This window comes from Euprymna scolopes, chromosome 30 (assembly GCF_053919585.1).
Source record: "Euprymna scolopes isolate OS-2025 chromosome 30, ASM5391958v1, whole genome shotgun sequence".
Lineage (NCBI taxonomy): Eukaryota > Metazoa > Mollusca > Cephalopoda > Sepiida > Sepiolidae > Euprymna > Euprymna scolopes.
Window position 1 is genome coordinate 30,184,826 of NC_136511.1, and position 15,222 is coordinate 30,200,047.

The window sequence follows — 15,222 nt, forward strand, 5'->3', positions numbered from 1 at the left end:
TGAATTTTTATTTATATATTTGCATTTTTCTTCAAAATATTTGATATAATTTATTCATCCATTCAAGAATTTTTTTTTTAATTTATCTTAGTCGATGTCAGCTGTTGCATTCCATGCATAAGTAATTTATCCATTGTAAATATTGATTGAACATTTCAAATGTCAAACATTGTGAAGTGATTACATTTTTTGCTGTCAATATTCAAAACATTCATTCATAAACTTCTTTGATTCAAATATTCTCATAGAAAAATAAATGGTGCTTCAGATCAATAAACCTTTGTCTAAAATTCTTGATAGCCATTTTTTTGTTGTAAAAATTTCTTCAATTTTATATTAATTACGTATTAAATGATTATTGAAAAATAATTTTTTTATTTTACAATATAGATATTTTAATTTAAAAGTTGATTTTTTTTTTAATATTTTGTAAAAAATTTAAAAAAAGTACATCTGCATGATTGATTTTTATTTAACAATTTTTTAATTCATTTGTATAAAGTTATTTAAAAAATATATCAGATTTGAAGAAATAAGAAATCTTGTTTCAAAATTAACAAAAAATTAGATTTTTTTTCCCTTTAATTTTTTAACACCATTTTGTGTGTTTAGATTCTTTGAAAAAGGGTTACATGTGAAGTCTTCCATGTGATCCTATTTATATCATACAGTATCATTAAAAATATAACTTCCTACTTTCTTCAGATTATTTTATAGCTTGTTCAGAATTCCCACTATATTAAAAAAAAAGAAAAAAAGAAAAATCTGTATACTGTACATACTCATGATAGAAAATAAAATATTCTACACCAAAAATCATAAGAATTGATCAAGTAGTTTTATTTTTTAAACTAGCAGGCCATCCAACAATGCCTGATTTGTAAAATAAACAAATATTATATTTTAATTAATGAAAAATTCTTATGAACAGAAATACCGTAGATATTAAACGTAATGTTAAATTCCTTAAAAAAAAAAATGAAGTAATAAAAAAAAAAAAAAAAAAAATGGAAATAAACTGAAACATGTGCATGTGTGTATTATGTTTTTTCTAAAGTTTGCTTCTTATAATTAAAAAAAAAAATACTCAAGCTGAGATTGAAACCAAAACCTAGACAGGGAGTCAAGTACGATAACCATTAGGAAAGCTTGACACGATCTTTGAAAGTGTTTCAAACCTACTTATTCTTAACATAAGTAATCTGTTATATGAATGATTCATGCATGCACATTCATGAACAGTTGTCAAACAGATAAAAATCTGATGACCATAACGTATCAATTTTTCAATTTTTACTTCTCAGCAATCTTGTTTTCTGAATGAAAACAGATTAAAAAGTTTTTCACATGTCTGAATACCCTATATACCAAATTTCAAGTCTGTAGATCAAAAATTTGTTTAGTATATAGGTTAAGAAGTGTCTTTACACACACATTTTCACTTTTCTAGGTATATAGATGGATAAGAAAATCAAAGTTTTGTAGCCAAACAAACAACGACAGTATCTCAATGCCATCTTGAAAACAATGGAAATAATTAAAACTTGAGATTTTAAAAAGCTATTTTGAACATCGGGACATTATGAGAAATCAAATTTATTTTAAAATAGTTTTATTTTTGAATAAGAAAATTACTTTGTATTTCATTTTGGGTGTGTACAGCACACATTTTTAATTTTTGTTCTTTAATGATTTTGAATATAAATTTACGTTACATTTTATTTTTTTAAAGGAAAAAGTATTGTTCTGAAACTGTCGCTTTATTTCAAGAGTTTGAGTGATGTGAGGTACAATATCATGCTGGAGCTGATTAAACCAGCTTAAGCCATTGATCTATGATAGTAATTAGATAAATAATTGTTTTAAATAAATATTAGCTTATTTATTTCTGAAATATTTGCTCTGTATATTTTCTTCTCTGCTGAAGTCCAATTTTAGACAATTATGCTTAAATTGATAACTCGCTTCAACAGGTAACATGCCATCTTTCTATCTAAATTGCTTCTTGAAGAATTTGTTTTCATTTTAAATTATCTCTAACTTCCTCATCTTTAGAAATTAGACAAAAAAAAATAATTTATCAATTCTTGTTTCAGCCTTCTATGACGTCTACACCAGCCTCCTCCCCACCATCTCAGACATATTCTTCAGTAACAGCTGGTATGCCTCCACAACCACCACTTCCCCCGACTGGAATGAATCAGTCCTACTCTGGCGACTCTATGAATAACCAACCACAGTCCCCACATGTCACGCCCTACTGTTCTGGAAACATGGCAAATTTGAATGCAAACTTTAGTAACCTCAGTACACAGGTAAAAAAAAAACTTCCCTTGCATGTTGGAATTTAAACTAATTTTGACCTGACACATCAATACAAAATAATGTTTTCACCTGAAATGTGTTAATTTAAACAATCTTCACAAGCACCCTATATTTTTTGTTATTCATTTTCAATAATTGTTTGGTTTCGTACTAATTTTGACATGACAGTGTTGTATAATAAGGGGACAGGCTGAAGAAATCGGAGAGGCAAGCCAAGAACGTGATATGAGGGTCACGTTTCAACCATGACAACATGGAATGTCGCACGAGCGTCACCTGAGCTAGTGACACACATTTTGGAACGCGGTTATGTTTCAAGGCCAAACAAACAAAAGGAAATTGGCCTACAATCGAAAATAATATCAACAAATATTTCATAACCAGATCGGAATGCAATTGACATTCGCAGCTGGCTAGAGAAACGTGACCGATATCAATATAAACAAAGATGTTTTGGTTTTCAAGGGAGAATAGTGGCCGACGCGGAGAGAACGAGCCTGTCATCTGTCAACACCCCCGCCACGCCACCTATCTCTAACAACACTCTCTCTCTCCTCGCTAGTGGAGTCAATGACAACCGACAAAAGTGTAAAGAAAGATTGTTGAAAATAAACTCGGGTTCTTTTGTAAACAGTCGAGTCTTTTAGTTGTCATTCAAATTATACACTCGTCGGTAAACTTGTCCGGCGACCATTTTGTCCACGCAGTTATATAGACTGAGTGCACACAACGCAACAACAGTATGTAATGTTTCACCTAAAATATATTACTTTTGTAGAGGATGGACCACGTTAGACATCTTTGTAGTGGGCGATAGATGCCCACTATTATTAAGTAGGAAATTGAAGAATAAAGTTGCATGGTTTCCTTGCCATGAAATGAAGACACGAAGTATGCCAATATATAATTACAACTAAAGTAAATTTATTTACATCTAATTACAAATTATTGTGACCGTTCATAACAAAAGATTATCAATGAGTAACATTACTTGCGTGAGTTTTTGATAATAGGCCGAACATTGGTTTGGCTTCATTTGTTGTGACATCCAGTGAAAAAGAGAATGTATGATACAAACTGAAAGTGAAGGTGACTGTAACGCCCCCTTGTGGCAAAGATTAATATTACCAGAGTTAAAGGGCAATAATTGTGTTTGCTTTAAGGTCATCTGTGTGTCCACTTGAGTGGAGAACTCGGTTCTCATACTTTAAATGATCCCTAATCGGCACAGACCCCCATATGGTTTTCTTGTAATTATTTTTCGATTGATTCATTTTCCATAATTTTTGGAATTTGTATAAATTTCGACATGACAGTAAGTACGTAATATTTTCACCTGAAATGCGTTAGTCTAAATGATCCACACAAGGAGACATCTGAAGCACTAGTAAAACCTAGTTTCTAACCCACCCCTTCCTGATCTGTTTTATTAGTATTAAAATATATCCGCAAATAAGATAGTGAGTCACAGATTTAATAGTAATAGCAATAGATGTTTTTCACTCCCTATTGGTATATATTGTGTGCCTCCTTATCCCTCTCTATGTATTTCTCCTTCTCCTGACACTTTGCTACCTTCTCATTGTATGTAATGTCTTAAAAAAGATCTTAAAATTTCAAAGCAGGAACTTCTATATAACTTTTTAAATCATTTAAAATAAAAGAATTCATTAGAAAATATTCAGTATATAACAAGAAAAATCAAGATAAAAATTTGAAAACGTTAAAAAAAACAAAAACAATAGAAATCCAAGATCTACTCAATTTTCTCTTCACAAACGCATATTAGATTTTGTGTTCTGTGTTTTTGCGCAACCACAAATATTGTTTAAATTGTCTTGTGACGTCACTTAAAAAAAAATGTACCATGTTAATGTTTTGTGTTATTCAATCACAGCCATGTTTGCTAATGGAAATCCATGTTTCTTTTTCTCTCAGGAATACAGTGACGTTATTGATCTGATGCAACAGCGCCAGTTAATTGGAGTGGAAGGAGTTGAGACACCAGCCAGCTGTTTGCCTAATGAATTCAGTAAATCTAATGTTAGTTCTGAGTAAGTACCAAACGTTCAATTTATTAGTCGATCATCAATTATATCTGCCAAAGAAGATATATTGGAATGAAGATGCAAATTTTATTCCCACCTATCCTAACTATATCAGTATTTTATACTAATTCAATTCTATGATGCATCATATGATTTTGCAATATAAGAATTTTTTTCTATATTTTATTTCAGTTTATATATAGTTCAACCTTTTTTAAACAAGTCTGTAAAAATAAATTCATGAAATTGATCAATTATTTGATTTTGAGAGAATTATAAAAATTGTGTTGTTGGTCCTCCGATTTATCGGAGAGGGACCTATGTTTTCAGTGGTGTCTGTGTGTCCGGACGATTGCCAGATAACCGTCCATTAGTTTTTCCTGAAATTTTGCCACAAATTGTATTTTATTAAATAGGTGTGCACAGAAAAAAAAGATTGTTTTTTCTGTGTTCCCAGGGGCTTAAAAAATGCCCCAAAATGGTCCCAAATTACACATTTTGCCCCATAACTTTTGATCCATCCATTAGATTTTTTTGAAACTTGGTCAAAATGTGGAGCCTATTGTTCTTAATACAAAACCTAGTATGGGGGAGCCTGGCAAAATTCTGGTTCGCATCCCTAGGGACTTTTAGTGCAAAAAACTCCTTTTTGTGGCTCTTTTTTCCATATTTCTTAAAAAACTTGATATGTCTGACTATATAGTAGTTTTTCACGATTCGTCAATTCAAATATATATGTGTTAAGGCCTGAAACTGCACCGTTATCCATTTACACTTGGATTCAGTGTCCACAGGGGCTCCAAAGAGCTCAAATGCCCCCATATGATTTGATCCATCCATTAGATTTTCCTGAAACTTTGCCAAAATGTGGAGGCCATTGTTAATATAAATTCAGTGACCCTGGCAAAATTCTGGTTTGCATCCCTCTGGGACTTTTATGGCTAAAAAAACATGCCTTTTTGGAGCTCTTTTTTCGTATTACTCAAAAACTTGATATTTATGTCTATATAGTGGTTTTCCATGGTGCTGAATTCAAATGTACATGTCTTAAGGTTTGAAACTGCACCATTTGTCCATTTTCACTGGGATTTGGCATTCTTAGGAGCTCAAAAGGGTTCATAAATGCCCCAAAATTGCAAAAAATTAGTTTTTATCCCACCCATTAGATCTTTCTGAAACTTGGCGAAAATGTGGAGGCAACGTTGGCCCTTCACACTTCTCACATTCATCATTTCTTCACTATTGTTTTGTGCCGTCATCTCACATGCAGTACCAGAGAGGGACCATGCACACATGGCTTGTTTATATTGTTTACATAAAAATATGGAGAAATAACATGCGATTCCATTTTTTTCCGATTTTTAGCTTGATGTTGCTTGGTTTTCAGTTTTCATGTATGAAGAACTATTAAAGAATTTTTAATTTAAAAAAAAAAAAAAAAAAAAATCTTTTGCTTTGAATTCTATTTTGATTTTATGAACTACTAGCCTGGATGCCCGGCGTTGTCTGGGTGTTTGGAGGTGTGTGCGTGTGTGTGTGTGTGTGTGTTGAGCAAAAAAAAAAAAAAAAAAAAAAAAAAAGTTGTAGTAGGCAAGCAGGTTTGAACCTGTTCCATGAAGGTGTGAAAGAAAATTTTCCCCACTCCTTATCTGTGCCTAAATCAAAACGTAGATTCCATGAACAAAGGGGGTAATCAAAACATCGAAAAAAAACACAAAAAAAACTAACGTAAGGCAAACAAACGATGTTAAATGTAAAAATCAAAAAAACAAAAAGGAAAACAGAAAAACGAACGTTAAAACCAAAAAAAAAAAAAAAAAAAATGTGAAAAATGGCTTAATAAGCCTGTTTCGATATTAAAATCTAAAAAATCGGTGGGTACCCGGGTGATTTTGGGTGTGTTTATACGATCAGGGTTGGGGGGAGGGTTAATGAAAACCTAAGAATAAGCGAAGTAAAAAAACAAACGAAAAACGAACGTTACATGAAAAATGGCTTCAATAACACTGCTTCAATATTAAAATTTAAAAAATCAAAAAAAAAAAAAATCTCACACCACGATTTGAAACCAAAACGTTTAGATAATGAACCAACGCTCTAACCAACTGAACTAACACGACGTACATGAAATTTAGTCAGTTCTTCAACTATTTAAACTAAATCAGGTCATGACGTCATCTGACGCATGCGTAGAACCGATCTCATCATGAGAGGACGGTTTTTGTTGCCCCCCCCCCCCTCCCCCCTGTAGAAAATTGTTGATTTCGGGGTGAAAAAATTAACGTCTTTGGTCAATTTTTCGATATTTTTCGGGCAAATGATGGAGCTTCAATATGATACCAAGTTTGTTAATTTTTGTTCTGTCTGTCAAAAGTTTTTAGCGGACACACAAACACACGTACACATATTTTCGCTTTTATATATATACTAGCGAGGGTACCCGGTGTGGCCCGGGTGTTTGTAGGTATGTGTGTTGGGGAGGGGAGGAATGATCAAAACAACCCTGTTTTTAAAAAAAACGTTGGCGAGGTGTAAAAGAAAAATGTTTTAGTAGGAGAGTAGGTTTGAAACCCGAACCTTTGACGTGGAGGTGGAAACGAAATGGAAAAAAAGCCTGGGACCTAGCCATCTCGGCCATGAAAGAAGAGGAATGGAAAACCTTTTAATTTAATGCTTATAAAATGAAATTAACAGGCGCGAGAACTTTAAGTCGCGTGATGTTTGACCTTGTGACCTTGAAACATGACGCGACTGCAAGCCAGTTTTCGCTTGTTTTTATACTGAAAAGTGAAAGATACACAGGACACTCTAAAAGTCTGGAAAAAATAGCGCGTGAAAGTCGGGCAAATTAAATAGACAGACGACCCCCGTTCATAATTCATATATATCATCATTTAGACGTAATATAAAAAGTTTTAAGAAGGAATGAGCCGACCGAAAAGTCCAGCGAAAAAAGCCTTTTACATACATACATACATACATACATACATACCTTTTCTCTTTTATATATATAGATAGACTAGTGGGGGGTACCAGGCGTTGCCCGGGTGTTTGGCGGTGTGTGTGGTTTTGGGTAAATCAAAACAAAAAAATAATAATAAAAAATCGTTGCCCGGGTGTTTGTGTCGGGGGGGGGGGGATAAAAATAATTAAAAAAAAAAGTTTTGGTAGGTAAGTATGAAGGATTAAACCTGAAGCCTTGAGGTGAAGTTGGAAATTAAAGTGTGAAAAAAAAAAACGTGCAACATTAACCACTGGGCCACCAAGAAATAGTAACGGAAACATGTTTGAATTTATTTAAATATTAAGAATTGGCAGGTGCCCGTACTTAATGACTTAATGAGGTCAACTTTCACTACGGGGCAGATTTTTATTTACTGCAGGGCAGCTTTTTTACATTTTTTTTTTTTTTTTTTTGTTTCCCCAAGATGTTGGAGGGGGGGGGGGAAACCAGCTCCCCATAAAAAGGGGATTGCCCAAATTAAATAGCAATTATCGGATATATGGAGAAACTCTGCATTGATCAAAGCTGATCGCTTTTGGACGTTCCCAGCGATCGCACCGGGAGTGATGTCTTTAGCTTCGTTTTGCTTTTCTTATACGAAAAAGCCCAATCCACACGCGGCGATCGAAAAATGTGGAATATTTATCTTTTCAAACTCGGGCAAATTAAATAGGCGACCCCCATTAACTCGTAGATATTATCATTTAGACATGATATAAAAAGTTTTAGGAAGGAGTGAACTGACCAATCGCTTCTCGGAAAAAAAGCCTTTCTCGGACATACACAAAAAAGTGAACATACATACACACACATTTTCGCTTTTATATATATAGACTAGCGGGGGGTACCCGGCGTTGCCTGAGTGTTTGGAGGTGTAAAAGAAAAAAAAAAGTTTTAGTAGGAAGGTAGGATTGAACCCAAAACCTTGACACGAAGGTGGAAACGAAAGGGGGAAAAAAGCCAGACACCTAACCGTCTCATCCACGAAGGAAAGGAACTGATAAGGACGTTAAGTGAATGTTTATGAAGCAAAATAAACAGGTGCGAGGAAGTGGCGTGGTGTCTGACCTAGTTTTGTGCTGCAAGCCAGATCAGTCGCTTTTCGAAGTGGCAACCTGGTAAAAGTCGGGCAAGTTAAATAAACATGCGACCCCTGTTATTAACTCTTAGATATTATCATTTAAATGTGATATAAAAAAAGTTTACAGAAGGAGTAAGCCGACCGATCGCTTCTCGGAAAAAAAGCCTTTCTCGGACATACACAAAAAGCGAACATACATAGATACACACATTTTCGCTTCTATATTTATAGATGACAATTTGTGGATTATTTTATCAAGCCAGGTCTTAACTTGATCTGTTTTTATCTTTTATTTTCCAGAATATTCCGTTGTACATTGATGGCTATACCTCAGACTTCTGCATTATTAAACAAATCTCGCCTGCCATTGGGAGTCATTATCCATCCATTTAAGGATCTTACAGTATGTATTTCTTTTCAGACATCGTAAACTTCTCAAAAGAACAAATGTTACATCATCTGGTTGAAGTGCAGCTACTGCATCTGCAATTATTGCAATAGTCATTCTAATAACCCGCTATGTGAAATTAAAGCCATGAATATGTGTGTGATTATCTATTGAGTTGGTTGTTGTGTGTTAGGCCTATTATGGACAATTTTTTTTTTTCGTCAGAACTCTGGTTACCACCCTAGAGGGCATTATGGCGGTAAAATTGTCCCCAAATCGTTCTATATGGCTGGAAATGTTGATGATACATCTTTTGCAAGTGTAGACTGATTTGGCACTGGGATTAAAAACTACTTGTATTAAATTTTCTTGTGCCAAAATACCAGTAAATTCATGTGTATTTTTATATGGAAATTTCCCAACTACTTTAATAATATGGAATGAAAATTTGGAGACTTAAGTATTTTCAACAAGGTGATGTCTATTTTTATTTATTTATTTATTTTTTTTCATTTAAAAAGCAAATTTTTTTTAGTTCTGACTCTAAGGTTAAATTTTCTTTATGCCAATCCTAGTGACCTAATATTTTTAAACTCTTAACTATTTTTTTTTCAAATAAATTTTTCTTGTTTTTTCTGAAATTCCTCCTATATTAAAAAACAGAAAGAAAAATCTGTATGATGCACCTATTTATGAAATTGAAAATGTCATAATCATGTAAATTGATCAAGTAGTTTTATTTTTAAATATGAAAATCAAATTGTATATAACACAAAACAGCTGTACTATCCCCCAGTTTTAAATCTTATCCCTCCCCCCCTCTCAAAAAAAGAGAAAAAAACTCAGGGAGATAACTCGATAATCCAAAACTTACAAGCTTTGTCGTAATGCCTATGAATTTTCATTAATTGCTTAAAACTGAATTTAGAAAAATAAAACTACGAGATGAATTAATGTAAATTTTGGAATATGATATTGCTGTTTCCGCACTTGTAAGTACATTGTACGGATTTTTTTTTAAATAAAGGAGAAATTCTGGACAAGAACACAAATTATTTTCACCAATTTTCATATTTTTTCACATATTTCATCAAATATTTATTTACAGAGCGAGAATAATCAAGCAAATTCGGTAAATATAAAACCTTATCTATAGGAAATATTAACAAAATATTGCTGAAGCAAAAACTGTCAATTTTATTTTTTTGGTGGATGTACATTATTTTGCGAATAACTATTACATTTAAGTGTTATTCATATTATTAGAATTCTTTGGACCATTGTTCTCGTCTTGACTATTATTTATATAACGTTTCAGTCGATGTAACCTTCAGTAATCGTCAGGTGTATCTTGTCGAACTCTGAAATCTTTGTCAAACTTGAGAATCTACACAGAATTTCGAATGAAACTCTTTATTAAATCCATGAGGTTAGCAGGCTCTCTGGAAGTTAAAGGTTCAATACTCAGTGTGGGCAACACTTGAAATATGATTGCAAATTATTTAGGACTTTTAAGCAGTCATGGTTGACAGAACGAGAGCATGCTATCCTCGTGGATTATAGAAAAAATTGTTCAAAATTTTGCACAAATTCCTGAGTTTAACAACATACACCTGAAGGTCAGAGGTTACATTGACTGAAACATTGTGAAAATAATATTCAAGATGAGAATAGCAATTGTAAGAATCCAAATAATACGAATAATCAATCCTCATCTAAAAAAAAAAAAGCCCATAATGAAAATGTTAATTGCATACACAGGATGATTTTAATTGTGTAGCGCTGAATGACTCTTAAATTGACAAAAAACAAAATCTTTATTGGCGCAAAAACTATTTTAATATATTTTTTAAGTACTATTAATATTTTCACTTTTTCCTCTCTGTGTTCTGTGCTGAGATTAGATGTTTCATGAATGTCTTCAACTTCTCCTGTCTGTTACTATTTCATTTGTGTCACCTGCCAAGATCAGGTCATAATCAGCTCCTCTCTTCCCCATCTTAAGTGGACTATCACATAGATTTGAGCCATCAATATCAATATGGGGCACACTTTGGAGCATTTTGGATAATTGACGACAGGTGATGTCAGTGTACCAGTTAATATATTGCTGTTCGGCACAGTTTTACAGGAATTTTTTACAGTACGACCGTTTATTTTCTCCAGCTAATGTGCTGTATTTTTTTGACATTTTGTCGTCGACCACATCTTATAGTTATGCAAGAGTAGAGGTCAAATGTGTCATATGCTGCTTCTCTTACATTGTAAATTGTCAAAAGCTGCATGTATACTCTTATTCCAGAGAAGTTTCTGAGTATCTGACTATATCTTGTTTTAAAGCTCATGATGTGTATATACAGTGCAAATTAAAAACATAAGATTGATTGTGGATACGGAAATAATGTTTTTTATCCTTTGTTTGCATATATCAATCCAGGTTGAGGATGTTCAAATAATGGTTTGTTGTAGTACTCCTGTTGGCTAGAGTTATCTCCCTTGGAGATATTTAGCTTTAAAACAAGAAGGCACTATTGGCACAAGATTTTATACTCTCGTTCCCTACGTGGTGAGAAATAAAAAAAAAATTAGTATGACCTCCAAACTCATTACATGCTGTCCCAACCAGCTCTGCTATTTAGCATGTTTTTAAACTGTAACATCTTTTTCATGATTTGTCAACTTTCTAATCTTGAACACTAATTCAAAAACCAAGATGACTTTGTATTATCACTTGTGCATTGCCACTATTGAGTCTGTGTATGCAATTTTCAATTTCCATACATTCACACACATACACACACACACACATACATATATATATACATACACACAGTTATTTTAGCTCTAACATTCATGCATGCATTTTATCTTATGGAACAATTGTAATTCTTGTTTTAGATTTTTTCCTTTTTCCTTTTTTATCCTTCTCTCCTCTCCTTTCTTTTCCACCCTTCCTCCTTTCTTTTCCACCCTTCCTCCTTTCTTTTCCACCCTTCCTCCTTTCTTTTCCACCCTTCCTCCTTTCTTTTCCACCCTTCCTCCTTTCTTTTCCACCTTTCCTCCTTTCTTTTCTACCTTTCCTCCTTTCTTTTCCACCTTTCCTCCTTTCTTTTCCACCTTTCCTCCTTTCTTTTCCACCTTTCCTCCTTTCTTTTCCACCTTTCCTCCTTTCTTTTCCACCCTTCCTCCTCTCTTTTCCACCCTTCCTCCTCTCTTTTCCACCCTTCCTCCTCTCTTTTCCACCCTTCCTCCTTTCTTTTCCACCCTTCCTCCTCTCTTTTCCACCCTTCCTCCTCTCTTTTCCACCCTTCCTCCTCTCTTTTCCACCCTTCCTCCTCTCTTTTCCACCCTTCCTCCTCTCTTTTCCACCCTTCCTCCTCTCTTTTCACCTTTGCCGTCCTCTTCTTTGCCTCCTTTTTCTTCCCCCTTTCTTTTCCTCCTTTCTCTTTTTTCCTCATTTATTATGGCTCACCATTTATCAAGGTCAAGTCACTTGAGAATAATGGATAGTTACATTCAATGCTACTAAGACTAAACTTCTTTCCTTTAACAATTACAAGAAATCTTTTTGAAGCACTGATTGTCATGACTAATAATATGCTTCTTGAAAATTAGTTTGAACTTCTAGGCTTAACATTCACAGACAACATAAATTGGAACAAATGCATTGAAGACATTGGCTACTGTAAAGAAGGTGGGCTCTCTCTACAGTGTTAGAACACTACACATGCCTCTCAGTATCCTGTATCTCTACAAAGCCACCATTAACTTATGGATGGAGTATTGTCACATCCGAATTTGTGCATCCACCACTAGTCTCCTGGTGCTACCAGATCAGGCTGCCTATTGGCTTCCTGAGACGAAACGCACCTACATCGATTTCTGTTTTTGTTTTCTATTCTCTTTTGTAAAACTTAATTATGTTCTACAAAAACAAAATAAAAACAACAGCCCCTTCCCCTCTTTCGTTTTTCCTTCCCTACTTCCCGGTTGACCCTGTCGGCGGGGCATTAGAATACGCCGACTGCGCCCCTGCAGAGGGTAAAAGTCCCTCAACAGGGCTACCTGTTGGCCGTGGGTGGCAACCCGTGATGCCTAGGAAAAGGATCCTGGTGGCTGAGCAACCGATGCCTAGGGAAAATAAAGGTATCTGTTGCAACACTCTACTTTGGCCTTGTACTAGGCTAGACGGGCGGTTGGAGAGGCCCGATCCGATCAATCGGCTAGTCATGTCAAGCCCTAACACTTACACTGAAAACATCAATTCTAACATTTAAAAAAAAAAATAAAATAAAATAAAATAAAAAAAATAAAAAAATTTAATCCAACGATAATACATTTCATTACTACGAACATAGACAAACCAGGTAAGTGTTAGAAGGCGATGGCAAGGGCCAATCAATTGATGAGACAAAAACCACACAACTGCTCCCTAACCAATGTTTCTATCAAAGTGGGAAAGAAGAAACTAAAGGAGGAAACAGGAAATGATGGAACAAACTCAATCAATTGAGTATACCTTTTTTGTATCCCTGGGATGAAAGGGCGAATGGGTTTCCCTCCTAACATCTCCCAATTTCGGGCTCCGAGGAGGGTGGGGAGCAAAAGAGATGAAAATCTAAACAAACTTCTAAAAACCCAGAAATCAAAAAAATACAACAAAAGCGAAAAGAACCCACTCTGACGTAACCAGCTCAGACAGTGAGCAAGAATATAACTATGAAATAATTGATAAAGAAAAATATCCAAGATTCATAGTAATCGAAACATTAGAAGGAAAAAAGATCAGCGATCTATCTCCATTCTTAATCGAAAAAATTCTGTCTCAAAACAGCAACCCAAAAACAGCAAAAAAAATGAAAAATGGAAATCTACTTGTCACAGTCAACAACTATAAAGACGCAAAAAACATCTTAGAGATAGAAAAATTCCATATCTATAAATGCAAAAGTTATGCTCATGAAAGACTAAACACATCAAAAGGTGTTATAAAAAGCCATGAACTAACCTTGGCTACAGCAGAAGAAATAGAAAATGCCCTAAGAAAACAAGAAGTAATCGATCATGTTCGAATAAACATAAAAAGGAATGGTCAAACCATACCTACAAAAACCTACATACTAACTTTCAATACACCAAAAATTCCCAAAGAAATAAAAATTGGATATACAATAGAAAAAGTAGAACAATATATACCATCCCCTCTGAGATGTTATAAGTGTCATAAATATGGACATAGCAGAGAAACATGCAAAGGACAGAAAATATGTGGAAAATGTGGCTTAAAAGAACTTAACCACACTGAAAGTGAATGCCCAAACGAAACAAAATGCCCATATTGCCAAGAAAAACACCCAGCATACTCTAAAATATGCAAAATCTACAAAAAAGAAAAAGAAATAGCCGAAATAAAATACAAACAAAACGTATCCTTTCCTGAAGCAAGGAAAATAGCAAGCTCTCGGGGAAAAAATAAACACTTATGCAGACATTACAAAAATTTCAAACCAAACAAACCAAAACCAAGACCTACTTAAACTAATCTCCGAACTCAAAAATCTAATTGAAACTTTAAAAACTAACCAAAATGAAAACAAGAAACAAATATCAGTATCTTCTAAAACTCAGTCAAATGATCTGAAACAAGTCCCAAAGAGCAAAAAAGAACCCGAACAACAAAAACCACAAATAAACCGTGAAAGATCCAAATCACGAACAAGGACAAAAGCAGAAGATAAACACACAATATCTGGAAAGATGGAAACGGAACGGGAAAACACAAATCCTCTTTCCAAAAACCAAAACAAACAAAAAACATAATATTAATCGAAAATGAAAACAAATTTGAATTGATTGAAACCGAGAGTCACAGAAAAAAAATCTAGCTCCAAAAACAGAACTGACCAGGAAGAGAAAATGGAGACTGAGGAACCAAGCAGTTCAAGTAAACACAAAACAAAAACCACTCAAAACACAACAAATCAATAGAATACTAGATATAAAAACTAAACAAAAACCAAACAGGAAAAAAACAAAAAAACAAACTTACTTATGGAAATGAATAAAAACATCATACAGTGGAATTGCAGAGGCATAAAACCAAACTATTAAGAAATCAAACATATAATAGCTCAATATAACCTCAGCATAATCGGCCTACAGGAAACTCTTTTAAAAGAAACAGACACCATCAACTTCAAAGGATACCACATCTACAATCAAACAAACAGATCACAAACAGATAACTGACAAATAGGAGGCACTTCAATTATAATAAAAAAAACAAATACCACATATAAAATTACAACTCTAAACAAACCTTCAAACAATAGCAATTAAAGCTACACTCCACCAACCAACAACTATTTGTTCAATC

At 33.9% G+C, this 15,222-nt stretch overlaps 1 protein-coding gene across 6 annotated transcripts in view; it reads left to right on the plus strand.

The window, feature by feature from the left end:
• The window catches only part of LOC145254555 (protein transport protein Sec24A-like), a 192,953-nt gene that overhangs the window by 120,382 nt on the left and 57,349 nt on the right, over nucleotides 1–15,222 (plus strand). For 4 of the 6 annotated variants that reach the window (XM_080113080.1, XM_080113082.1, XM_080113085.1 and 1 more), the window contains 4 exons: nucleotides 2,097–2,315; nucleotides 4,264–4,379; nucleotides 8,759–8,861; nucleotides 9,955–9,978. In XM_080113080.1, the coding sequence (XP_079969206.1) occupies nucleotides 2,097–2,315; nucleotides 4,264–4,379; nucleotides 8,759–8,861; nucleotides 9,955–9,978 (462 nt within the window). The remainder of the gene's footprint in view (nucleotides 1–2,096; nucleotides 2,316–4,263; nucleotides 4,380–8,758; nucleotides 8,862–9,954; nucleotides 9,979–15,222) is intronic. The other 2 variants (XM_080113081.1, XM_080113083.1) reach the window with 1 other exon arrangement.